The sequence below is a fragment of the Fringilla coelebs genome (assembly GCF_963513975.1).
Source record: "Fringilla coelebs genome assembly, chromosome: 13".
Classification (NCBI taxonomy): Eukaryota; Metazoa; Chordata; class Aves; order Passeriformes; family Fringillidae; genus Fringilla; species Fringilla coelebs.
Window position 1 is genome coordinate 5,228,660 of NC_140039.1, and position 26,771 is coordinate 5,255,430.

Sequence of the window (26,771 nt, forward strand, 5' to 3'; positions counted from 1 at the left end):
CGGTTAGGTGTACTGGGAACACGGGGGCTGGCTCCTGTGGCAGCGGACGCTTTGAAAGTGACTAACCAGGAAGAAAAGCGGGGGTGTTTTCCGGACCACGCGAGCAAAGATTAACGCGAACAAGGCAACTGCTGACAAGACAAGGCTGGTTTTGCTTTCATTTAAAAGATAAAGAGCTCTGCTGTTCGACAGGGAGGGGAAGGAAGGCGCGGCCGGCACCACCCGCTCGGACAGCAGCTGTGGTAGCGCCCGGGCTCGTGCGTTGGCGCGCGGTTCGAAAAGTGCGGGACGCGCGCGCCGGGTCTGAGCGCTGCCCTCCCCTCAGCGGCAGCTCCCACCGCTCACCGCCCTCAGCGCCGGCTCCCACCGCTCACCGCCCTCCCCTCAGCGCCGGCTCCCACCGCTCACCGCCCTCCCCTCAGCGCCCTCAGCGCCGGCTCCCACCGCTCACCGCCCTCCCCTCAGTGTCCTCAGTGCCGGCTCCCACAGCTCACCGCCCTCAGCGGCAGTTCCCGCCGCTCACCGTCTTCCCCTCAGCTTCGGCTCCCTCCGCTCCTCTCTCAGGGCCGGGTGTCCGCGGCTGTGGCGGCTGCCGGGGCTCCCAGGACTCCTGACTGCGCTGCTCCGGCACCCGTTCCGCCCCTGGGGCACCTCTGTCACCTGCGAAGCTCGGCGCGGGTCAGCTCCGGCTCCTCGGACCAGTCGCGATTTCAGCATCGCCCTGCGAGGGTCTGAAGGGTCTCCGCAGGGAAGCAGCAGGCACGGAACGCCCCGGTTCGGTTCTCACAAACGCTCCAAAGCGCTTCCCTGCTCCTCCTGTGGCAGCATAAAGTCAAATACTCGGAGCCGTAAATAGGCAGGTACGTAAAAATGTGAAAGATGAGATGTTAATGCACAAGTATGTATACATATACGCATGTACGATATATAAGAGAAGAACTGTTTGTAGAAGTCCTGTTTTACTTGATTCAAGAGTAGATCTTCTTTTCTAGATATAAAATCTTTGAAGTCCTAATTAATGTTTTGAGTCTTCTGCCGCCTAGTGAAATCCTTAAGTAGCTGTAAGTAGTTTATGTCTCCTGTTTCTGCTGTTAAAAGAGGGACCAGCTGACCTGGGGTAATGTTCCGCCTTGTGCTAATGTTTTTCTTTTTCACACCATACTCTTTATTGTGAGCATGACTTTCTTCACCACATTCAGTTCAAAAAAATCTGGTGATGACTGGGTGATTATTTAATTACATATGCTTCCTTTACTCACTAAGCTAGTTTTTAATGCAAAGCATGCTTTCAATGTTGTTTTCTTATGTGTGTTATAAAGGCACTGCTTCCTAGGAAATAAACAAGTAAAATGCAATTTCCCCCTCATCCCCTTTGACTGAACGATGTTAGTGTGGAACTTGCACACCACATAGAGTAGGGGTGGTTTAAAACATTTTAAACACCCCACATTTTAAACGACCCCCAGAAAGAGTAGGGGTGGTTTAAAAACACACAAAACTAAATGTTGGGTTTTTCCTGGTCAAAAGTATTAGCACATTAGTTTTGAGCTGCATATATCTTCCACATGCTTCTGAATGTGTTGTAGCTAGGCTGAATGTCAGATTATTATTTTTCCTGAAAACTGAGGTTTATTTTTTAAATTATTGATGAAAAGTGTTTGCAGTGAGTGTCTGTACTGCTGTTTACTCTGAAGGCAGACTGTGTTAGCAGCAGCTGTGCCTCCTCTGCCCAGGTGGGTCGTTAGGTCAATTGGCCAAAGCTGGGTTCCGTTTTTGTCTCTGATTGCAGTTGGTTTTTACCTGTGGAGCAGCTTGTTGTTCTATTATAGCAAATGTAAAACAGCTGAGTGCACTCCTGGATCAAATAATTATTAATTAAAAAGGTTCTTAAAGCCTCCAACTCCATTAGATCCCTGATTTAACTTCTGTCTCTGGAGGCTGTGCAGTGCTCTGTATCTTGAAACAATTGCCTAATGTTATATTTGTGATTTTAGAAAATTGATTGTTCCTGAGGAAAGTCCTTATTTTGTTTTATGCAGTGATTCTGAGAAATGGATGAGGGCACTTTTCAAGCTTATGAAGATGAAATCCAGGCATTGGAAGAAGAAATTAGGCTGCTGACAGAAAAGGATGAAGATATGCAACAAGAATCCACCCTCTTTTCCGATGAGGAGATACTAAAGTCAATGTATGAATTTTTTTTCATTTGTTAGATTAATAGAATTTCTTTGTCAAAATTGTTTGGGATAAGCTTTTGCCTCTATGTTAGGACTTTGTAAATGTAAACTCCATGGATAAAATAAGTCACTTATATGAGTAAAGGCATCTTAGCTCCCTTTTCTTGGATGTTTTTGCACATATCTCAAAATGGACACTTGCACTTCCAGACTTGGAATAAAAGCTGTGTCTACCTGGCAGTGAATGGAAAAAGTTTATCTAAGTTAGAACAGGTTTATTGTTTCCAGCAATGTGATCCAACCAAAACTTTACTCCTTGGAAAGTGATTTGGGTCTGAAAACCATCAGATCCCATTAGTAATGCCTTTTATTTAATGATATTGCTGTACTAACATGTTCTGTCTGAGTATTTTGCCCTTTTGTTTTTGTTTTCCATTCTAGAAAATCATTCCAAGGAGAAACTCAGGGAGACACCAAGGGATATGCATCTCTATCAGACCTGAAAGCTCAGCTTGAAAGTCTAGAAACAGATCTCTCATTTTTAATGGAATGTACTGGGTTTCATTTCACAAGTCATTCCAAGAAAACAGTGGAAAAAAGTAAGCAGTTTTGTGCCTTCTACTGAGCATACTGGTTGCAATTCATCTGCAAACCTCTGTTCTAATTCACTGTTAGCAGAAAGACAATTACTTTGAAATACAATAAGATTTGGTTCATTGACAAAATAGTTTGAGTAAATATTGTCCTTTCCTTCATGGGAAATGGACAGACTACAATTGTGCTTTGCATAGGGGGAAAGTGGAGTTAGTTGTTGGTGTTTTTTACTATGTTAACTTTCTTTACATGAAGAATGGTAACAGTTGGTACTTTAAATATGATTAAGGGAAGAAATGCAGTAGTTATTGAATAGAAGTGTAATTGATTATTTTGTTAACTTGATTTTATAACAGCTCAAAACAGGATGGTGCAGAAGCACAGATTATCAGGGAAGTGTTACTCCCTATCTTTTCAACTGGAATTCCAACTTCTTAAAATGCAGGTAAGGGTCAATGGATGCTTTAGGAAAAAAAACAGCTACCAAACAAAATGTCAAATGGACAAATGTCACTGCTTCCTTTTCCAGCTGAAACCTTCAACTGTTTAATCTAAGTTTCAGTGTGTTCTTTTGGCTCTTAAACATCTGGACCCAACTTAGGAATTCTGTGTGCATCTGAGCAAGATAGTTGATGGTAGATAGAAGGTCAGGTTTAGTGTTAAGCCACAAAGTGGTTCCCACAGAATTATTTACTTTGGGAAAAACCTTCAATTCCAGCTGTTAACCCAGTACTGCCAGGTCTTTATCACTTTTCCCTCCCACAGGATGCTCCCTGCAGGATGCTTTTGCAGACTGACACTGAGATAAAGCCCTGGGAGCACTTGGTGTCCTTCAGCTCCACCAGGTGCCACTGGGGCCTGACCCAGCACAGCTTTCATCCCACACAGCACATTCTGTTGTCACATATCTTATTCTGGAAATTGGAAGATGCCAAAAGTTACCTCTCAGGAAGAAACAGAAAAAGCTTAAACACTACAAGCTTCAGCAGCTCTCTTTGTTGGTTTAGGTTTGGGGTTTTTTTTTCCCTTTGGTTATATTTGTGTGTGCTTGGTTAATGTGAGTAGTCATTGCAGCACTGCCACAAGTTACACCAATGATTGCAGATTTTCTGTGAGGGAGCTCTTTCATAAGACTATTCTTAGCAAAGGAAGACAGTTTCTACCCCAATTTACAATAGCAATTTTCTAACACTTGTATTTTGTAATGGTATTTCTAACATCACAAAAACTTGATTCTTAAGCTCAACTTTAAAGTTGTTTGGTTTTTTTTTTTTTATTTAATGAGATGGGACTGAGAGTGAACAGTAAAGATGTCCTTCCTATTCTTTAGAAAAGCCATATTATGAATTTGAGAATTTAATGTTTAAGTAGCCACACATGGATTTTTATCCTTTGAAACTGCAGGAGTTCAGCCGAATGAGCAACCTCTGAAGTGCATTTGTGACTTAAAACTTGTGGCCTTCATGATGCCTCTTTACATTTGTATGTATAAAACTGCACTTAGAATGTTTCTCAGCTGCATCTCCTGCAGCATGATAACATCTTTTGGTGTCAGCAGGGCTCAGGGGGTTACTGGGTGTTGAATTTACTGCCGATGGTATTGGTGCTTAAAGCCATTGCACCACTGAGCGGCAGCACTTGGCTGCCTAATGTCTAAAATTTGGGCTGCTTTGAATGCTGATGAGAGAGGGAATACCAGGTGTATATATACTTAAAAACCCTCACTTCAGCTGTAAAAGTATAATTTTGAGCTGATTTTTGCATGATTTTTGTTTGTTTGTTTGCTGGAAGTACATCATATTCAAAATAACCTGTCTGACATTAGCATGGACAAGGTAGTGCAATTATAACCAGTTTCACCTGTCCTGAGGAGCAAAAGCTGTTTTTGCCCAGCAGGTAACAGGTCTGTTGGTATGCACCAGAAGATCAGGAATAATATTTTCCTGCTGTTAACTTGTAGCTATTTATTCTAGTAGAGAAGTCGCAATAGAGTTAACTCAGCTTCATAATATTAAGTATTAGGAGGGGAGATGAGCTTGAAAATCAGCCAAAACAAGTTGAAGCCTTTTGGGAAAGCAATCATTTAAGAAGAGTTTCTTTCTTGCCCAGAGATTTCCTTTTAAATCTTTTTATTTGGCCCCACAAAGGCATTTTGGCATGTCAGTAACCCCCTCGTTGGCAAACCAGTCCCTTCAGAAGGTGGCATGTTAGCTTGTGACTGCTGGCAGCTTCTCCACAACTCCATCCCCCTGTTGAACCTTGTGCTCTAAACCTAAGATGATTTTTCCTGATGTTATTTAGTACATCCACTGATCTCTGTAGTGCCTTGCTGTGCTTTTCCCGTCTTTAGTGGTGGCAGTGTCAGCAGGGCTTCTGTCCAAGCAGCACAGGCACTGCTGAGATGGGTGTGTAGTCCTCTCTTGCATTCCCATTTGCTTGTAGTGACTTGGTATAAGAAGTTTAAAGTGAGGCATTTCCTATGGTCTTCAAACCATGATTTTAAGCTTTTTCATTCACTGTTATTGAATCCATTACTTTGGTGCGCTCAAGAATGCATAGAAAAGAGAATTAACTCCTTTTGTGGCTTCATTTCTACTCTGACCACCTTTTCTCATTCTTTTACAGATTATCAATTAATTTAGAATAATTTTATTATCCCACACATATTTCTGAGTAACAGCGATTGTAAAAAAGGACAATATTATGAGACAAAACTATAGGGTTTAAAATTTAAAAAACAGCACAAAACTAACAGATAAAACCTTATATGTTAATTTTCTGGTATATGTGGCAGCTCAAGGTTGTGTTGGAATATGAGAAGAATCTTAAAGAAGTGGGATTGGTGTGAAAAAAAGTAATGAACCTTCCTTTATATATATATTTTTTCTATGCTGACAAACTCAGGTGTTATTCCAAAAGCCTTGTGTGGATAATAGTGCTACTTTTGAAATGAAAGAAACTGTTAACACACACAAACTGTAGTTTTAAAAATGTTATTTTAAGGATTACAGTAGTTAGCAGCATTAATATATTTATATTTTTATATATTTTTAATATTTATAAATGTTTTTATTATATCTTTATATTTTTATATGCAAATAGACACATTCTTCTCCTTACCAGAGCAATTTCTAAAATATGTTGTTGTTACTTCTCCAATCTAGAATGATGAGAAAGTGTCTGCTGTTGTTAGTGATCTCAGCATTATAATGGAATCCAGAGAAGATTCAAATGTTAGCAAGTTTATATCACGGTAAGGTGGAATTTTTTGCTCAAGGCAAGTTATTGTGTGGGATATGGGATACTAAATGCAGTACTGAGTTCTCATGTAAATTGCTGGTAGGCAATGTCTTTATGTGATGTGTCCTTAGCCCAACCTAAACACTTCCCATCCCTTTCTGTATCCTGGAGAGATGACAGGCATGGGATTTTTAAGATCTGGAAGGACCTTTACAAATTCATGCTATATAATTGTTCCTCAGATCTGTGTGATCTGCAGTGTGGGTAATGCCTAAAGTGCACATCCAGAACCTTTCTCCAGTATTTGCCTGTTTCTGATTCTCAGTTCTCAATTCCATTTCTCTTATTGACAGCAGGCTTTATTTCACTGATATCTTTAAAAAATGTAATTTAAAAACATGAACTAGTGTATTTGTGCAATGGCTTAAGAAAATTAACATACTAAACCTTAAACGTATGAATGAATGATGTTTTAAATTATTTTCTGGAGTATGCCAACTTCTTGTGGTAACATGATGAGTAAATGATCAAATTATTTGTCTGCAGTATTCCACTGAATTCTGCTAGCAGGCTGTTCTGAGAACAAATCCATTATCAATGAGTCATTGATTTAATTCTTTCTTTTTTAAGTTGCTTCTTTTGTTTTCTAATATTTTTTGGTCTTGGGGAGGGAGAAGAAGGGCCAACAGATGGATGAAGAGGGAGGTCTATTGAGCTATCTCAGGCTTCAGTAGTCTCTACTGAAAACTATTTTACTTAAAGGCTTTGAGATTTCCATATAAATCTACTAAAGCTTGTGGTGAAACTGGGAAGAACAGTTGACTGCTCTCAAGAAGTGGGATTTAGAAGAGGAAATTGCCCTGTTTTATTCATGGGTATTTTATGACAGCAGAAGTGTATTGGAACTTAATAGTCACACTGGAAAGGAATGTGTTGAAGTAATGGCAGACTTTATTTCATCCTGGCTGGAGCACTGCTCTCTCATCCCTGTCTCTTCTCCTTTTTCACCTTGTGCCAGTACTCATAAAAAAGCACAAGTTTTCATGAATGATAGATCTCAACAAAGCAGGCAGGGCTTTTTCCTGAGCCTCCCTTTGCATGTGCCACCTGTTGGCCTTGTGGCTGTGGATACCCTTGCAGCCACATGGCCAATGGGGTCAGTAGGTTGAAAAATACTTTTAGGGGTAGGGAACAACCCAAACTTGTTCCCCCATAACACCTTCAAATTTCACTTTTCCTGTGTGCCTTGCCCAGGCCACAGTGTGTGCTGGCAGTGGGAGGCAGTGAGTCCATGGCTGATGCTGGCACTGCCTGTTTGAGAGCAGCCCCTCTTCCATTGAGTCTGGGATCTCCCTTCAGGGCCTGTTCTCTCAATCCCCTTGCTGGGCGGCTACTCATTTCTTTTTCCAAGTTGTAATCCCCTCATGTACAGTTTCAGACTTTTCCCAACTAGCCCTTTGTTCTTTAGTCTGCCCCTGAAATTCCTACCTCTTCCCTTCTTTTCCCTCCATTCCTGACCAGCTGAATCTGGTCTCCTGCTGTTTTGTTAATTTTCAGCCTCCCTACCAGTTTGTTTACTTCTCTTGCTTCCTTGGCCCAGTCTTGCCAAATCCATTGTCTAGTTCTGTTCTGTTTTGTCTCCTGGCTGGGATTTTTTTCCTCCCCAGCTTTCTAAATTTTTTTGGCTCCGTTTTTTTTTCATAATGCGTGTCAGAATATGGTCTTTAAGAACAGCAGAGTTAAAAACCTGGCATTCAGTTCCTGCTTTGGAAGAAAACAGGGGAATGATAGAACGCTTGAACAATATTTTTTTAAATGAAGCAAAATTCAGCAGTCTGCAGGTACTGCTGTAATAAATAAATGGTACATCTCTATATAAGAATTGTACATTTTTAAAAAGTGGGTATATTTTTTATATAATTTCTTAATTACTTTGTGACAATAACAGATGTATGCAAATGCAATCACAATATTTTGTTGTCTTTTTTTGGTTTTCACGTGTGTCCCCTTTGGACCACTTATCACTTATGTTGTACTTTATTAGTGTTGAGAACCACAACATCTGAAGAAACTCTTGTCAGTTCTTTTTCCTTTTTTAGACTTGGCACCCCATTAATTGTTGGGGGAGTTCACCTTTGCATGGGTTACTTAGGCAAGTAGAGATTTTAAGCAGTATGAAAATTGCTCTTACTTTTAACTAATTAGTTAGAATCTATAAGTCAGAGTGCAGGATTTAGAAAAATATGCATTATATTAAATGCTGCATGGGCCAAGTCCCTTGCAAATGAAGGGAAGCAGGAATTCTCCCCCCAGCTTTGAGTCGTGCTTTGGTTTTCTATGCTCACGTAGGAAGTCTTGCATTCTGCAGTGAGTTAAAATAGATTATCTCCCTTAAAATCCATAAAGGAACACATTAAAGTAGAGTTATGTACTCTCACAACAGGTAATTTTCCTATATACTTCTGTGTTTTGTTGATATTTTGTGAAAGTGTGTTTGGATGAAGAGCCCATGATTTTAAGCTGACAGTTATACTCTCCCTGAATATCGTTTTCAGTGGTTTTGGATGACTTCTCTGTAACATGGATGTTGGCATTGGAGACAGGTGTTTTCTGCTTCAAGTGAATTTTTGTAATGCGAAATTCTTTCAAAATAAAAAAAGACTTTAATTTTACCATCTGTTCTCTTACTACCTTATTATTTTATACCGTGTTTCCTTGGCATTTTAGCATTTGGTGTAGTTGACTTCAGCAAGAGGAATTAGGCTAATTTGGTCTAATTAGGAATTAGTGCTTATGGGTAGATTCAATGCTGTGAGAGTTCACTGAACTGGTGCTCTTATGCTGTCTCTTACTCCTTTGCCAAAATGGATTTACATATAGTTATTCTTGCCAACAGGTTCCCCCTTCCTAAACACTGAGTTCAGTATTCTATCTTGAATTTAGCCAGTGCTATGTGAGAAAAGTAAATCCTCAGATATATTGGTTGACTAACTTCTACTTTGGAAACTGGTTCTTTGAACTTCTACCCAAAGCTTTTTCTTTCTGTTGATGATCCAGCCTTGAAAATTATCTGCTGCATCACCTAAAAACAATTATGAGGCAAAAAGGAAATTAACTAATAACCATGCTAAACCAAGGTCACAGTGTTTGTGATAGTATTTTAAATGGCAATTTTTATAAAATCCACATTTAGGCTAAGTCCTTCGAAAAGAATTTCAAGTGTGTAGTTTGGTAACAAAGCTTTGTGTTCCCTTTTCCATGAGGAATCTATTCTCCAGGCATGGATGTGGGCAGTTGTTATCAAGGGTCCACAGCTCCTATGGAATGAGTAGACTTTGACATGTACAATTCAGAGTTGTGGTTAAAAACAGCTCCCAGACCAGGGCTAATGAGCTATTGTAAATCAATGTCTGTGTCCTTCCAGGGACTCACTTTCCCCAGTGCTGCCAGCATTTTTTTAATCTTGGCCTGATTTTGCTGGCAGCTGTGACTACTGTGGTAACTTCCTTTAATGATGCTGTTCTTTCCAGGGTGGGATAAAACTTGTTTGGCTTTTCTTTCACATTTTCAATATCTGAATTACCTTAATGTATTTTTCCCAGTTTCTTTGTGTAACTGGTTAAGGTTTGCTGCTCTGTATGTTAAGTAGGATTGAAGGCACAGTTTTCCCTGGGAAGGCTGAATTGATTTGGTAATCCACTGTTACAGCCATTCTGTGAATGCCTCAAGTCTCTGCTCTCAGCTGTTCTGAAAATCTAAAAAAAATAGCTACTCTCAGAAGGGATGTTAGAAGTCAAATTTACATTAGAATTTAAATACTCTAACTTCCTGAAATAGTCTCAAACATCAGTCAGTTATCTTCCTCAGTCAGGTTTTGTCAACTTGTAAAATCCTGTATTAGTAACCAAAATAAATATTTGTATTTCCAAAACACTGCTTGCCAGGTGTGTTTTGATGATGGCTAATAGTCTGTGGCTCATATCAACAATGACATGAAGCCTTTCACCCCTATGTTTAAATAATTGTGTTACTTCAGATATCCTGACATGTGGGTTTTGTGGAGTTCTGCATCCTTTGCATTTTGGCTGCTTTTGTTTAGAAAACTGCACACCCTTTATGAGCTTTCTTTCCTCTTTTCCCCAACAACCCTGCATGTGTGTTTTGCTGCCTGACAGTTTGTCACCTTTTATTGTCTCTTTTCCTTTCTCCATCTTGATCATACTAGAAATTTGAGAAATAAACATTTATATCTACCTTTCCCTCCCACTCTCCCCCCAGAATAAGAAGGAACATGGACCTGTTAGAGCAGGTCCAGAGGAGAGTAAGGAAGATGTTCAGAAGGCTGGAGCCCCTCTGCTGTGGAGACAAGATCACATCAAGCTTTAACTGACAAGTTTTGGTTGTAGATGCCCTGTGTGATCAGGCCTCCTTTCCTAGTGAAGCTGCAAGGTTAATCTTGGAAAGCTGAATGTGGGCAGAGGCAGGTAACGTGTCATATAGAGTTAGTTGGCTAGGACAAAGATTTTGGGAATATTTGGAGGTTAGTGATGCAATTTGGGAAATCTTACCATTTTGCAGGTTTGGGTTTTACTATGCAACATCTTAGAATTTATTTAGAAAGCAAGTAGAACAAGAATAAAACCAAACTAAGATTTTGCAGGTGACTACTTTGTTCCCACAGTTTACATGTAAGACAAACACTAGAAACACTGGTTGAGGGATGTGTTCTTCAACCACTTTTTCAATCATTACACTACAGCTTTTTTTCAGCCTTGTAATTGTTATTTTGGTTGATTTCTACCACATATTCAAACAATACTAATGAATTTTTTTTAAGTGTGAATCTTAGGCCATCCAACTGATACATCTGATTATGAGTGGGTTAAACAATATATTTTTGTTTTATAGCGCTGAGGAATGTGCAGATCTTCTAACCTTTTTCAGAAGCCTTTCAACTTACGCTGAGTGGTATGAACATCGTAGACGCACCTTCCTGCATTTCAAGGTAGTGTCTATCAAGCCTTTATTTATTAGTACAATATTTATTGTTTTAAGAAGTTTAGTAAGACAGAGCACTGGAAGTTAAACTGGCTGTCTTTAGCAGAATATAGGATCTTAATTTTGTATGTGGTGGTGAAAAGAATATGAGCTAAAATTTTGTGCTATGTTCAAGGGGCAATTGATCAGCAATTGCTGTGTTCCTCTTGTGTGGAGGAAAATAAGATTGCCTTTCTGTGAAGGAGCAAGACAGTTTGCTTTGGTATTATATTTTATTTTGATTTTAAAAAAAGAAGAAATTAAAAGAAAATAACACTTGTAGTCTTTGGCATATAAATGTTGGTTTTGAAGGATTAGATCTGTTTCTCTTGAAGATGTGTCAGCATGTGTTTGGACGACAGCACTTTCAGTTCTGGAGTGTTTTACTTGTGTGGGAAATAAACTGTTCCTCCCTCCTAACTGGAACATAGTACTTGAGCTTAGTTTTAAATTACCGGTATTTGGCTTGTTTGTTTTGGCTTTGTGCTGGTTTTAAGATAAACAGCTAATCCTTGGAGTAAAAATACTAGTCTTACAGACACAAAACTTCTTACATGATGCTTTATGTTAGAGAAGGATGTTTAACTGCTTAATTGTTTGTGGTTTCTTGGCTGAGTTTTACATACCTCAAGAATTTACTATCATTAAACTTGACACCATCTTTACTTTTCAGCTGTAGTATCTAGTGGGAACTGCACCATTTCCTATTTTTTTCAGTCTTTTAGGCCTTTGAGTTCTGTACCAAATTAATCAATTTCTATTATCCAATCAACCAGAATAAAAAAAATTCTATTTTCTGATAGCACTAAAAAAAAATCCAGTCCTCAGCTGAGCAATGAACTGGCATTGCCTAATCCTGCTGGCTTTTGTCTAAGGGCTTTTCTCTAATCCCTTCATAGAAAAGGTAGAGCACCAAGAGCTTTAGGGCTCTGCAATTGTTTTCTCCAGCTTCCCTTGATGCTTTCTGATCCTTAGCAGTGACTGTGGTTTCTGAGACAGTGATTTGGTGAGCTGTTGTAAATATTTCTCATTTTAAAATATAATAATAAGGAAAAAAATAGGAAATAGTTTTGGAGAAATTTTCAAATTGTTGTTATATAAGCAGTTTTTAAAAGTGTTTGTTCAGATGTTGAGTATAAACAAGGAAATTATCTACTAATTGCTAGAAGATGTGTGCAGATAATTCATTGAAGACATTACAAGTTTGTCAGTATTACAGATGTTCTTTCTAAAGGTAGTTTTATTTCCATGATCAAAGACAAAGTTGAAAGACAAACCAATCTGGGAGAGTATTTACCAAATATGACTGACTGTGTGCTTATGAAGAGTATTTTAGACCTTATTTTTGTTAGCATTGTTAATAATTTAATTTAGAAACAGAAGAATTTCTCAGGTAAGAGAATTAATAAAAGGTTCAAATCTTTTGACAATTCAAGTAACTAGATTTCCAAGGAGAATGTATATTTGTAATTTAATATTTTAGTAATTTGTGGGAAATCAATTAGACATATGTTGTTAATATATGCATAAAACCAACTCAACTATCCTGTTAATATTCACACACAAAATTAAAAATGAGTCTGTAATCTTTGTATTTATTTTTTCCCTCTACCTGCTCTCTAGACTCCCCTGTTTTGAAGAGAAAACTGTTGGGGATGAGTCTTGGGTTTTTAGCTTTTCTATTAATGTGGGGTTTTTTTTTAAAGAAAATTGCTAAGACTTCTATGTAGAAATAAAATAGTTTCTGATACTTTCCTCAGAGTATAGTGTAAAAACACCAAGGGGTAGTTTATTTTTTCTTTCCTGTTTTGGTACTTGAGAAGAAAGGGATAATGTAGAAGTGGATGAGTACTTCAAGTAATATTGGAAGTTTTGAGATTAATGGCAATTCAAGGTCAATTCAAAATAGGTTTTGAAGAAGCAAGTGGAGTGTTCATCAAGTATTCTGTATGGCAGGTCTTGCTATTGTCACAACAAATATGTCTGTAAAATGGATTTATCTCTGCAAATAACCTTTTAACCTTAGTCTGCTGTTAGGCTGAACAACTGATGCGTGTTGGCAAGGCTGGAAGAGCAGGTTGTTGAAGCTGATACTAATTAACAAGAACAAAAAATCAAGTTTTATTGGAAATTCAGAACAGAAATGAGTGATAGGAAAAAATAAAATGGTTTACATTCAGCTTGATATTTGTACTGGTCACAGAAATAGGAGGTGGAAATCCTCCCTACTGAAGCCTTTCTCACTTCCTGTTTTGATTAACTTGCTGTGAATGGGGAAAATAAAGTATAACACATCAGAGAACTTGGTGCCTGTATGAGATATTCAGAAGGTACCACTTGTCTACTTTGGTTTGCTCACAAAGTGTTAAGAGCATTAATTAGTGTTACTGATGATAATTAGTATGTTTCAAAAATATATACAACATTCTAATGTAAAATTAATTGTGTGGTAGTAGGTAGGTATTAGAATGTTTACATGCGTGTATATATTACAAAAATATGCATTTATTTGTGTATACACATTTTTGGTGATATTTACTGGTATTTATTTCTTTTTGGTGATTTACTGAAAAGAGTTTTAGTAGTAGTGATTTGTGATGAGAATAAGATCAGTGGCTGCTGCTTATGTGACATTATTACACTTACAGCTGTGTTGTTTCCATCTTAGGCATTGATCACAAGAGATGGAAGAGAATTGATGGGTTTAGTTTTTTCCAAATAGAAATTTGGCTTGACATTGGAATGTATTTTTCCATGCTTTGAAGTTGGTTTTTATGTTTTGATAAAGACCTGGGAACATCAAAGTTTTATGATTTATGTGGAAAAATGAAAACTAAGTATTGTTGCCAGACTTGGTTTTGTTCTAAATTGAGACAATGGAATTTCCTTTTTGTTGCACTAAATAACTTAAAATGGAAAATATTGGGGGTTGCTGTTTTTCTTGGGTAACAGGTTCAGGGCAAAAATATGTGTTCAGAATTAAGTGCCATCAATTCCCCATAGCACAAGCACTAACAAATCAAGGCTTAGCTAAATAAGATAAATAAAACTAATACAAAATATTTTGTAAAATCAATATTTTAGATGTAGTGATATGTCATCATGCATTTGATGCTTAACTATTTCTACTAATTAGGAATCTATACTAGCTTCAAAATTAGTACAAAGTGGATGTGGTAATAATAACTAGCACACCTTTGGCATTCATTTGTCTGGAGGCTTTGCACCTGTGGTTAGTATTGGAAGGGAGAAAATGGATGTCAGAAATGTACAGTTGAGGAATTAAAAAAATTGTGCCCTTTATCAGGGATGGCCAGTTCTAGAGGAACTGAGTGTCAAGGCCTGCACATGTCATTTTGTGTTTTTAATACACTGCATAGGTTCAAGTTGTTGAATGAAATGGTTGAAGTTACCTCTGATTTCAGATTAATGATGGAATCAACTTTTCTTTCTAACTTCCAAGTCTAATTTGATTTTTCCCTAATGATCAGAAGTATTGTTGCAGAAGGGTAATTCTCTTTCTTTGCTCTGATATCTAGATGAAATCACACTTATTTACAGGTAAACACATGAGTTCAGCTTTACTTTTAACTATATTGTCACATTTCCTGTCAGGAGAAGCTGTGGAACCAAGGCTTGGTTGACATCATTAGTTAATAACAAAGATATTTGAGTCTGTTATGTTGTATGTAGTGTTCTTTTAAAATAGGAAGCTGATGTTGCAAAAACAGCTCTTTGTGGAACTGTGAGAACAGCTCAGCAAAACATATATATTTCACTTTAAAATACATTGTGTAAAAATAAAACACATGTTATTTTCAAAGCAGAATAGTAGAAGGAAATCTAAAACATCTTTGCAGAGTTCCAGTTGCTATGTTGCTCAGTGTACTAAACCTAAATAGGAGTTATTCTCATTTACCACAAATCAAGGTTTTAAGGAAATGTTAATGAATTTAAGCTTTGAGAAGTTCGGTTTCTAAACATAACTTTCTCTGTCTGCATCTTCATCCAATAAACTTTTGGAGATCAACTGAAAAGACTTCACTCCAGATTAAAAGAGTGGGATTAGAATTCAGAAGTATTTTTCCTCTTTGGTTTGCTCAAAGAAAATCTTGCATTTATCTGAAAGTAAAGTGTGGTGGTTGTTCTGAGCACTGGTAAAGAATGAGAATAAGCAGTTTTGTGTGATTTTATCTTAAGAGTATGTGGTAAAATAAAAGTTGAGATAATGTGTGTACATGTATATATATTTTTACACTTTCATTAACAGAAAATATTCTGAAAGCATGAGGGACGCCATAATTACTAAAGTTACTGGTTTGAAATGGTTATTTCAGAGGAGAATGGTGCAACATAGCAGAAGGTCCTGGGTATGCAGGGAAAAGAGCGTTAGTGAGGCAGAGGATATGAACATGTAAACAGAGGAAGAAGTGATCCTTGTTAGATGCCTGGGTGTGGCATGTGGGTGGCAGGAGCAGGGCTAGTAGTACGTTCCCACGGGCAGCATCCTCAGGCAGGAGAAGGCGTTGACGTGCTTGGCCAGGACGATGGGGTTGCCCTCCATCCTGATCTCGTCCATCCGCGTGCGGATGTAGCGCGTGTTGTTGGACTTGCAGAACGTGTCATCTGTGATGGTGGTGATGTTGTTGTACTGCAAACCAAAACATTTTCGTAAGTAAATCCATACATACATTGTTGATAAAAGTTTAGAGCTTCTTTTTGCCATTTCCTATCCCTGATGTACAGAAACCAATAATAAATCCTTGCATGGGAATTAGCAGCTTCTGAGCTTCTGGATGGTTATGGCTGTACAGATTGGTATGGTAAATGGTTTTATTCAGAGGTGCAGTGGAAAGCTGTAGTGGGAACTGTTTTAAAATAGAATAAGTTTGATTGAAGTGTGTAATTCCAGGGGTGTTTCCTAAGAGAATGTTAAGGAAATCCTTTGGGAATACCTGAAGGTGAAGAATGCGCAGACTCTCCGGTAAGTTCAGGGGGACAGATTCCAGTGCATTGTGTCCTAAGTAGAGGTAGGCCAAATTTGTGAGCTTCTGTTAAACAGAAAGAGAGGTTACTGATGCTGGTATTACTTGAGGATAAGTAACTCGTGCCTGTTACAAGAAATCAGTAATTTTTTCTGATCACATACCCTTTAAACTGATGTAATAAAAGCCGTTCTTTTGCTGTGAATGTTGAATTCTATTATATCAAGAAATTCACAGAACAGACCTTCTATGTTTGAGAAATTTCAGTGTCAGCATGTTGGTTACAAAAGCTGAGACTACTATAAAGTACTTTAGGTATATTGTTTATTAGTATTTCTGTAGTCTTCAGAACTCTAACTGAGCCATCAATTTTTGAATATTTTTTCTTTACATGTTAGAGAGAAAGCAAGCAGGTGAGATATTTAATAAAAAATTCTTTTCTACATGGAGGACATGAGAAAGTGAGCGCACAAATTACTGATATTCCAGAGTGCCTTAAAAGCAAAGCAAAAGCTGGAAAGCTGCTTCATCGTAGTTTGTTTCTTAGGTTACAAAAAATACAGAAAAATAATTTGGTGGCAGACTAAGTAGTCTGGTTATTAATTTTGGTTACTTTGATTACCTAGATTATTGGGCTTTTCCTTACCTTGAATGCATTTGCTTTGATTCCTCTGCTCTTGATTCTGTTTTGGTTTGCATTAAATGTTGTTAGTTTGGGAGGTAGAACAGGAAGTTTTACAAGTCGATTTTCAGCAAGAGAAAGTTCTTCCAACAGCAGAAGCTTTGAAAAGGCTCCATCTTCTATTTCTTCTATCCTATTTCCACTAAAATCAATTCTTCTCAAGGTAGCTTTACACAAAAGAAATTAAAATCTAAGTATTGACTTTATAATTACATGGCATATGAAATGTGTATGGCTGTGTATGCTAAATGTTAAACTGTTGGCTGCAGCATCTGAATTGTGATCTACAAATGCAAATACTATTAAAATTGACATCGGGATTTTTTCCTGGTCTTAAATTGAAAAAATTAAGATGGGAAATACTCTGGGTCCTTCTTTTTGTCTTAGAAGATAACATGATTTCAGATATTCATAGAATTTCTCATGCTGTGGAGTCAGATAGCTGGCAGAGCTCTCCCTGGAGCATTTGAAGGAAAAATAGTGCCTGCTCATTTGAGACTGTCTGGGATGCAGAGCTGAATTTTATTTTTAGCAATCTGCTCTTTGCCTGATTGTTTGGGAGTATTAAGATGTTTACAGGGTCCAAATGCCTGTCCATTGTGCCTTTCCATTTTGTACTCTAAACCAGAGACAGAAATTGGGGTGTCACTTACTAATGTCAGCGAAGTCTGAGGCTGCAATCCTTTTGATCTTGTTGAAGCGAGCATAGAGATAAGCGGTTTCCTTGGGCAGGGGGGGCACGGCCTCGATGTCGATCTCCTCGCAGTACACGGAGCCGCTCAGGCACACACACAGCAAGCACGTGGGCAGGTCTGCCAGCGAGGGCACAGCACAGTTACTCAACTCACTTCAGCTGGTTACTCAAAATTGAGTTTTCTCTAGTGTCTTTTAAGATTTCCCATTGTTAGGTTTTCAAAAAATTCTATTTGCATCAAGTTCTGAGAAAATTTACGTTCTCAACTGTTTTGGGTTTTTTGTTCTTTTTATTGTGCTTGATTTCTCTGTGTATAATCTCTGTTCTTACCTGTGCATGTGAAATGCTATTAACAGGCCTGAATTCAATTTAAATCTTTAGATGCCTAAGAGTATGGTGAATGTGACAACTGCAAGTTGTGACCATGTTAAATACCGCATTTGAAACCAAACCCACAAGGAGAAACACCTGGTGGTACATGTATTTGGCGCTGTAAGTGCATTCGAGCATTTCTGGCAGGTCACACAATATCCTGTGTTATTCCTAGCTACTGTTTTGTCTAAACTTTTTGATAAAAACTCCAGCAATTATGTTTATATATCATATGTGGTTTAGGTTTGAAGGGACATTAAAGATCATCTCATTCCAACCCCCTGCCCCAGACAGGGACACCTTCCACTAGACCAGGTTGCTCAGAGCCCTGTGCACAGTCTCCATCAGTTTTATACTGAGATTTTCGCAGCTGTTTTTTTAAGTAGAGAGTGAAACTTTTTGTAATGTAGTTTGAGATCTTTCTGGCTTGTGCTAGTCCTCATGGACAGTAGTAAAGTATCAGTAACTTCTGCTTTTTCTGCCAGCAATATTCAAGTGCATATAATGAATGTGGCTTTGAATCCTGTTTCATCACCACTGCTGTGTCTTGTGCTGTGTTTTCTATATTTTGAGAGTTTTGGTTGGCTTCCACCCTGGAGTGAATGCAGTGCAGACAGCAAGATCATTCCATGGGGTAGCTGTCACCACACAGCGAAACAGGACCTTCTGCAACCAGTGAGGAGTTACAAAAGCAGCAGGTCAATACTGGGAAGCCAGCACGTAACAGTAATTCTTTTTCTAACAGCAGCACTGCAGAGAACAGAATGAAGATTTTGAGGTTTAGCTTTGTGAATATCATCATTTTTAGGCTGCAGAGTTTTGCCTTATTTGGTGGTTTGAGGTTTTTTTAATTTAGTGGCTTGTTTTCATGTTTGTGTAGGAAATGGAAAATGTCAAACAATGTTGTCACTGTTAAAAAGGCAATAGTTTTTATGCTTGTCTGTCTAGAAGCTCTGATGTTCTTGGAGACTTGCTCAGCTTTGGATGGGGGCTTGTTGACAGGTGCTGTTTGGCAATAATTAACCTTGAATTAGCACTTTGGTAGACATTGACAGTCCACTGGTCTTGCTGCATCATCAGTTATTTTTGGAAGTTTATATCACAGACACACAAAATAAGTGTCTCTTCTTCTCACTTCTCTGTTTGGCAGAAAAACTTTGTCCTTTTTGTGTGCAGAGAGCACTGGGGTTTGTTAGGAGAAATCTGGACAATGTACCCAGAGCCTGTAGGAAGCTTTGGCAAGTGAAGAATGTTCCAGATGTATTTTAAACATTGACCTCCCTGATCATCAGATGTTTGAGAATAGCCAATTGTTCAAATAAATCTGTTGAAATAATTTAAGCACACAGTATTTCATCATCACTTGGGGTAAACTGTGGAACTTACTGGGGGATGTATTTTGTTTTTCTTAGTTGTCTTGTCTAACTTATTTAACTTGGGTGCATCTCAATGGCAAATATGACTGGGCAAGTCTGTGGAGATGCTTACAAGCTGTGCTTTGTGTATTCAGAGTTTACCTGAGGATCCTTTAAATTTTTCAGCCTGCTCCATCAGAAGTTACAAGGTTTTCCATGGGAGATATGAAAGATATTCATAAACAAAAATATTAATTCAGTAGCCCTTGTTATCATTTGCACTTTAGAATTGTATGTTAAAACATATTCTTTTGGATATATTAGACATCACAATATTCATATCAATTAACTTACTTGTTATTCATATCAATTAACTTACTTGTGTCCTTTGTTGGTGGGACATCAAGTTGGCTGTCATCGCTTAGCAGCATTAAGGAAGTGTCAAGAGAAACATTTGTTCCATCCTTTGTGAGAGAGCAATTGATGTTTTAAAACACAAACCATAGACAAAAAGCCACAGAGCATTACAAGGATTTGAAATAACATCTTTTAAAGTGAGCTTCCTACAATATACAAACTTATAGCACTTACTTTTTAAAATGCCTTTATAGGTTGGATGACTAATGTGATGAATTGTTACTTTTACGCATGAACTACTCAGTTTAAAAGGCAAAAAGGGAAGGTGCTGCCAGTGCTCTTTAGAAAACTCAAGTTCTTCAGGAAAGGACAGTAGACACAAAATAGAAACAGAAAATATAGTCTATATGGTGGGAAGGAATATCTAAGTGGTGGGTATTAAACAGAGTTTTGAAGATCAAGATTTTGCATATAATGCAAAACTCAATAGGATTCTTGTGAGTATAAGTTGTGTTTTGTTGCTGTTTTACCCAAATAATCTCAGTAAAATGACTGAGATGTCCTTGCATTTAAAGTTATTCAGAATTCCTTCTGGAGATAGTCATTGCATCTTTTCAATTGCAGGACAACTTAGTTTATAAACACATTCCTTGCAGGTATTGACTGAAATTACTTAATTTGTTTCCATGATCTGCATGTTAGTCTGTTTTAAGGTGTGGGCTGTTCACAGAAAGGGCCTCTTCACACAGAATCACTAGGTTGGAAGAGACCTTCAAGATGGAGTCCAGCCCTAACACTTCAACTAGACCATGGCACTGAGTGACACATCCAATTTTTTTTAAGCACATCCAGGGATGGTGACTCTGCCACCTCTGCGGGCAGGCCATTCCAGAACTTTATCACCTGTTCTGTAAAAAATCTTTTCCTAATATCCAACTGAATTTCCCTTGGCACAGCTTAAGACTATGTCCTCTGGTTCTGTCAGTGCTGCCTGGAGAAAGAGACCAACCCCACCTGAGCACAGGCACCTTTCAGGAGGCTGTAGAGGGATGAGGTCATCTCTGAGCCTCCTTTTCTCCAGGCTGAGCACCCCCAGTTCCCTCAGGGGTTCCTCTCAGGGTTTGTGTTCCCAGCCCCTCTCCAGCCTCGTTGCCCTCTCTGGATGTGCTCAAGTGTCCCAATGTCCTTCCCAACCTGAGGGGCCAGAACTGCACCCAGCACTCGAGGTGTGACCCCACCAGTGCCACGTGCAGGGGCAGGATGACCTCCCTGCTCCTGCTGGCCACACCATTCCTGATCCAGGCCAGGGGCCATTGGCCTTCTTGGCCACTAGGGCACTCTGCTGGCTCATGTCCAGCCAGCTGTCAACCAGTACCCCCAGGTCCTTTTTTGCCTCGGCACTCACTGTCCAGACACACTGTCCCCAGCCTAGAACACTGCAGGGGGTTATTGTGGCCGCTTGTGATGCAGGGAACAGCAGTCAGGTTTCCATTGGATAGTGGAGGAATTTTAGAGAACTACCTACGATTACTGTAATTACCTATTATTACTGTATTTAGATACAGTAGCTTATACTGTGATTTGCATGCAGTAACATTAAGGGGATTTCAGTTTGACTGTGGTAGCTGTTTTTGTTGGTTTGGGTTTTTTTTTTAATGGGGAATATTTGTAGGACAGAACAAATCAATATGTTTTTTTGTGTGGCTATTGGAAACACATGCAGGAAAGAGCATTGTGAGAAGTGGAAGATATTTTGCTTTAAACATGCTTAAGGATCAGGGCCTGGCAGGAGTGCTCTGTTGAAGAGCTGCTTGCACTCTGGGATTGCTGACAAATAAACCCCTTTTAGTTTTCTTAATCCCCTCACTCTCCCCTCCTTCAGCCACACAGGTGGTTCACCTGCAAGTGCAATGTGCAGGTAAGAGCATTCAAGCTCCTTCTGATATTGTGCTTTATTTAGTATTTAGTTGCTTGCATGTACTTCACTGTGGGAATTTTTTTATACTGCAAAACAAACCCCTCAGGCTTGACATAAAGCCTGAAAAAGAAATATCTTGGCCAGCCTCTGTCATTTTGACCCCTTTTTAGCCTGTGAATCATCTGTCCCTTGGCTCTTCCCTGCGTCTGCCTCTCCAGGCGCTGGCTCTGGTTTGGGCTAGCTTGGTTTGTCCTAGTGAAGTTTTAGGTTCTCAGTTAGGAAGTTTAAGGTTCTCAGTAGGATTCTGGCAGCGGTTTGGCCAGAATGCTGGGTGGAGGGAGGCTGGGGGTGTCAGCTTACCAGCTACACTCCAGCAAACAGCTAATCTCACAGAAGCTTTCTGCTGGAGTATTAGGCATGTGAAGATGTGGACCTTGGGGTATCTGTGCCAGTAGAGACTTCTGAGTGCGTGGACTGCTCATGGAACAAGTGGACTTGTATGGCTGCAGCTGGTTTGGCTCCTGAGGGACATTTAATAACATTTGCTGGCACAGCTTACCTGTCCCAGGTGAAGATTTCTAGCACAGTCTCCTACTTGAGCCATCAAAGTAGTATTTGGGGGGAGTTCTTAGCATAATGCAATGTACTGCTAATCTCTGCCAGTGGGAAATGTCATTGAAATTAAAACTGGTAATTTGCAGAATACTATTAAATGCCTAAAATTATAAAGCATTTGCTGATCAGCCATAAAAATTCTTCACTATGGAGTATCAGTGCAGCAGATTGTTTGGATTATAACCACAAGTTCATTACTTGCCTATGTAAGGAATGCACTGAAGGAATATTGGCCTCACATACTTAAATTCCACCTGCCTCTTCCACTTTACTGCACAGACACATTAACACTTTACATCTAAATACTCCAACCATCTTCAAATTTCTGAAAAATAATTTATAACACAAAGGTCTGGTAGTTTATGCTCAATGAAATGAGTTAGTCCAGATGTGAGCATCTAATTGAGTGGTTCTGTTCTCTTGTGGAAATTAAGATTTTGTGCTTTAAATTGGTCAAATTTTATTGAAGACTGGTGTGACTGTGGTTTCAAATCATCATAGTAATAAATTTCTTGTGATGTTTTTAGTAAAAGTCTTTTTTCTAACAGTTCAAGCATACAGTAAGGAGTTAAATTTGTATGCAAGACAGATTTCTGACTGGGCATGCTTGAGGAAACATTTGGCATGCATTATTTCCAGTTAACACTTGGAATATTCGGGGAGTAAAATCAGTGCAATAAATGAATAGAAGATCTGTTTGTGCACCCATGATGTAAACTGGGAACACTGGCACTTGTGTCAATGTAGTTGTTGCACATAAGGAGCTAATTTATTATTTTGCAATGAAAACATGTCAATAGAGACCTGACCTGATGGAAATAATGACTGACTACATTCCTAGAATTATCCTAAGCAGAGCTGTTGGCCTTCAGGAGACCTGCAGCTTATAGCAATGCCAGGAGAACTTTGATTTGTCTGTGACACATCTGTTGGCACCATTTCCATGTAGATATACTCCTTGTTCCTTTACTGAAGCAGCAGCAATCTTCTGCAAGCAACCTATTGATCAGTGTCATCTGATTCTCTGCCTAACTGGTTAAAGTTAACAGGTTAAGTTTTTTTTGAAGACTTTCTTGTGAGTGGATAGTCACCAATTAGTTAAGAGTCATTTATATAGTCCCTTTTTCATGCGTTTATGAAAACACGTTGCTTCATCACTGTGGCAGATGTCTTTAGACATCTTTAGACATTTATTTGCCATAAATATGTAGCTGATTGCTTTAATCAACAGTGGAGAGCTGTAATTTAGGTAGATATTAAAAAGGTGTACAAAGGAGATTTTTCTGTATTTGGACTGCAATTTTTTACTTACTATCTTTTGCTGTTTTATTTTTCTTGCTTATCAGGCTAAGTTATTGTGACAAGTACAGTTACTATTAATGAAAGCCTCCTTGAGCTTTTCATACTGGGCTGTTGCCACTTGTTTGGATCTGTGGTATTTTCCTTGGCAACTACTCTTGGGACAGTTGCTGCTGTTTTCTCCCTGATCAGTGCTGTATCTCCTTCTCTCTTGGTGTGTACTGGTTAGGAGTGAATGGGGGTGTGACTTTTGTAACTGTCCCTGGCAGCTGAGGTTGTGGCACTTCACTTAATTCTCCCCTGGCTTTGTGTCTTCTGCTGTTGTACTGAAATTCGAAGGCAGGAATGTGGAGCACCCAACAAAAACATTCTGTTGGGAGATGCTGTGAGTGCCCTGAGATGTAGGGGATATTCTCTTTATTAAGACCCTCAAAGTGTTAATATATAAGTGATTCCTCCAGCACTGGACCTTCTATGGAAGTTTGGGACTGCTGAACTGTTGAGCTGTAAAAAACCCAAACCACCCACCCCTGAAAAACTGAGGCAGGAAACTTGATCGTTTGGCAGGTCAAAAGAGGAACTGTGGTTTAGACTGGCAGATTATGTTCCATAAAAAGGGGGGTTCCAATTATTACTTTGGTAGTAAAAATAAAAAAATTACCTTCCTTTTTCTTAAGCAAACTCAGTGAGCTAATACAACATAGTTAAAACTGTTGAGCTAGTAATTAATGTATCCTGTTCTTGAAACTCCTAAAACTGCAGGCACATAAGAACAGCAGAGTTAAAATGATGCTTTAGCCTTATTTGTGCAAGCCTGCCTTCTGTGGCTTACTCAGACTGTAGTAGGGTAATTTTTTTTTTGTGGTTTTAGTTTGAGTCCCTTTCCCTATGTCTGAACTCATTTTATGTTTCCCTGTTATTTTAAGACTTTTCCATAACTCACATGCATGCACATAACACCTTTTTCATATAATGCTTATTTTAGTTAAAAATATTGAAAGGAAAATATAAATAAAATACCTTTCTTATATCCTTGGATTGTATTTCATAATCTTGTTGGGTCAGGCTTCCCATGGAAACATCTGTACCATACTCATAGAACGGGAGTGATTCTTGCTGTAAAGGTGGTGCTGGATTTACCAAAGGTACAAACACAAACAAAAAAAAAGTAGCCTGCAAAGTTTCCATTCTTGCCCAGAACGATGTATGTGGCTTTCAGTGAGCTGGTGAAGATGTGCTCGTGCCTGGACTCTGGAGAACACTTTCCTTGGGACTGGAAATGAAAATGCAATCCGTCAAAACAATATTTAAAGCCTAGAGTACTTGCTGGCAGTGGTTTCTAACACATAAGGAACATGGAACAACTTTTAACTCTTGGTATCCTTTAATTAGACTCTAACTTTAAAAAACCTGTTCTTAACATGAGAAGAAACTGGGAAATAATAAACATTTTATAACAAATAAGGGAAATATTCTCCTAATTACATTTGTTTGTTTCCCAGTTTGTTATTCTTGTTAAAAGCAAGATGATTTTGTTGCTATTAAGTATTTGGCATATATATAGATTAACTAATTAAAATATGTGAGGTTCAAATGCATTTTTCTTTATTGTCAAAATAAGGGTTTTCAAACTTAAATGCTCTATAACAAAAGCCTCTCATTGTCTTTTACTTTACATGTGAGACTAAACAAGAGAAGATAACTTAATACCCTCAGAATATTATAGAGGTTGGGCACTTTTCAGGCAGGAAAGGGGAAGAGGCTGCAAACATGATCTTTGAAACATTACAAATATGCATGCAGTATTTTAAAAAATAAATCTTTGCACAGCATTTCCCCCCTCTTTACTGTAGTTTTATTTAAGCTCTAAGTTAATCTACTTTTAGGAAAAAAGTCCACCTACCTTTTCAGCAGATTCCAAGCTCTTCACTGAAAAACCAGATATCCTTATCTGTGGTTACTCTTTTGTCAGTGAACTTTAGGTTCAAATTATGCATTACATCCAAATTGTTGAACTGAATACTCTCTCAAAGTTTGACAGTCTGAAAAGTGCTTTCCATGGGGTAAAAACGCTTTGCCAGCATTCTCTCCCAGGGTGAGAGGTAATATCCTGGAGCAGGGGGTTGTACTTTGCATAACATTTGCAAATGCTAAGCCTGTGTAGCTCATCCTACTTTTGGTGTTCCTTGTTAGAATAGCAGCTTTCTGCTTAGCTCTTTATGTGTTCTAAGGCTTTTTCTGTACATGAAATATTAATTGTGCAAACTGGAGGGCTCTAATAAGGCATGTGTTATCCATTTTGTGAAATGCTTCAGCCTAGAGACAAAGCAGCTGCTTTCTGAGACAGAGGTAGAGCCAAAACACACGTCTGTTGTATTAGTCACATTTTGTGAATAGTAAAATGTTTTATTATAAGTTGTATATGTTTAACAAAGTTTTACCTATCTATGAAATGGAAACTTTTTAGTCTCAAGAGTTCTGGAAAAGCATTCTTTGCAATTTCATGTGTTTGTGTTGAGATTTTTAGACAATCAGTGTCTAAATCCTTCATTAATTCACTTATTGGATAGTTTATTAAAAAATGGGTTTTACAAAAAATCTTGCTTTGAATAAAGTTCTGCTTCAGTTTTACAGATAACTCAGTGAACACTGTCCAGGTGTAGAATTTCCATCTGAACTATGAGCAGCAGTTTTCTGGATTTGTAATGCATTTCTTCTTCCCCCATCCTTTTCCCCATTTTGAATTTTTGGCAGTCAGCACAAATGGGAGACAGATGACCAACTTTGAACGTTTATAGAGTAGCTTTCTCAAGTCTTTAAAAAGTATGTAGCAATAAAATCTAGTGGGACTATATCCAAATTTACATTTCTCTTTTATTGCCATACCTTTTTCTTTTTTTTCCCTTGAGTAATACTGGTGATAAACTGTGGACCTTTTGGTTAAGTTTTGTTTTAAATGCTGCCTTGTTTAGCAGCCAAATGTCTGTAGGAAATCTGCAGAGCGACTACAGCCAGTTGCTGTCTAAAATCTTTTTGGGTTTACAATACCACCAGTTTCTGAACGCGTTTGGATTTTATAAAAATGCTTGTAGCTTAGTTCATATGCAAATTTAACAATGGGACTTGAAGCTTGCTCTGGGATAATGCTGTGATGATAAAATGAGATGTGAAGGGAAGAGGCTCAGTAATAATGGAAATTGAATCCCATTGGTTGCTCCTCTGCTGGAACAATGACACCAGGAGTTTGGAAGTGGTGAAATTGCAATGTCAGTACCAGCTTAGCATCCCTCCTGCCTGTGTGGGAAATATGACACAGCTCTGCTTTGTACTTCCCCTTTCCAGCTGCCACCCATCTGCCAAACATCCACGTTAGGATTTCCTCTGTCTCTGGGGCATTCAAATGTTCCCAGTGCTTAAATGTAATCAAAGGATAACTATTCTAAGGG

The 26,771-nt window shown here is 38.6% G+C and overlaps 2 protein-coding genes across 2 annotated transcripts in view; one reads left to right on the plus strand and one right to left on the minus strand.

The window, feature by feature from the left end:
* Nucleotides 1–711: 711 nt before the first annotated feature.
* CENPP (centromere protein P) overlaps nt 712–26,771 on the plus strand; it is a gene marked incomplete at its 3' end in the record, with an annotated part of 112,387 nt that continues 86,327 nt past the window's right edge. Inside the window, exons 1-6 of the mRNA XM_084214270.1 lie at nt 712–860; nt 2,040–2,188; nt 2,619–2,776; nt 3,128–3,216; nt 5,936–6,024; nt 10,920–11,016. Of these exons, the coding sequence (XP_084070396.1) occupies nt 2,052–2,188; nt 2,619–2,776; nt 3,128–3,216; nt 5,936–6,024; nt 10,920–11,016 (570 nt within the window). The 5' untranslated portion in view covers nt 712–860; nt 2,040–2,051. The remainder of the gene's footprint in view (nt 861–2,039; nt 2,189–2,618; nt 2,777–3,127; nt 3,217–5,935; nt 6,025–10,919; nt 11,017–26,771) is intronic.
* On the minus strand, nt 13,090–25,345 carry OGN (osteoglycin). The gene is made up of 7 exons (XM_084214373.1): nt 25,229–25,345; nt 24,346–24,598; nt 19,516–19,600; nt 17,369–17,527; nt 16,680–16,882; nt 16,004–16,099; nt 13,090–15,699 (listed from the first exon to the last, which is right to left on the minus strand). Exons 2-7 carry the CDS (start codon nt 24,511–24,513, stop codon nt 15,529–15,531), a joined length of 882 nt encoding a protein of 293 aa, XP_084070499.1. The 5' UTR covers nt 24,514–24,598; nt 25,229–25,345; the 3' UTR covers nt 13,090–15,528.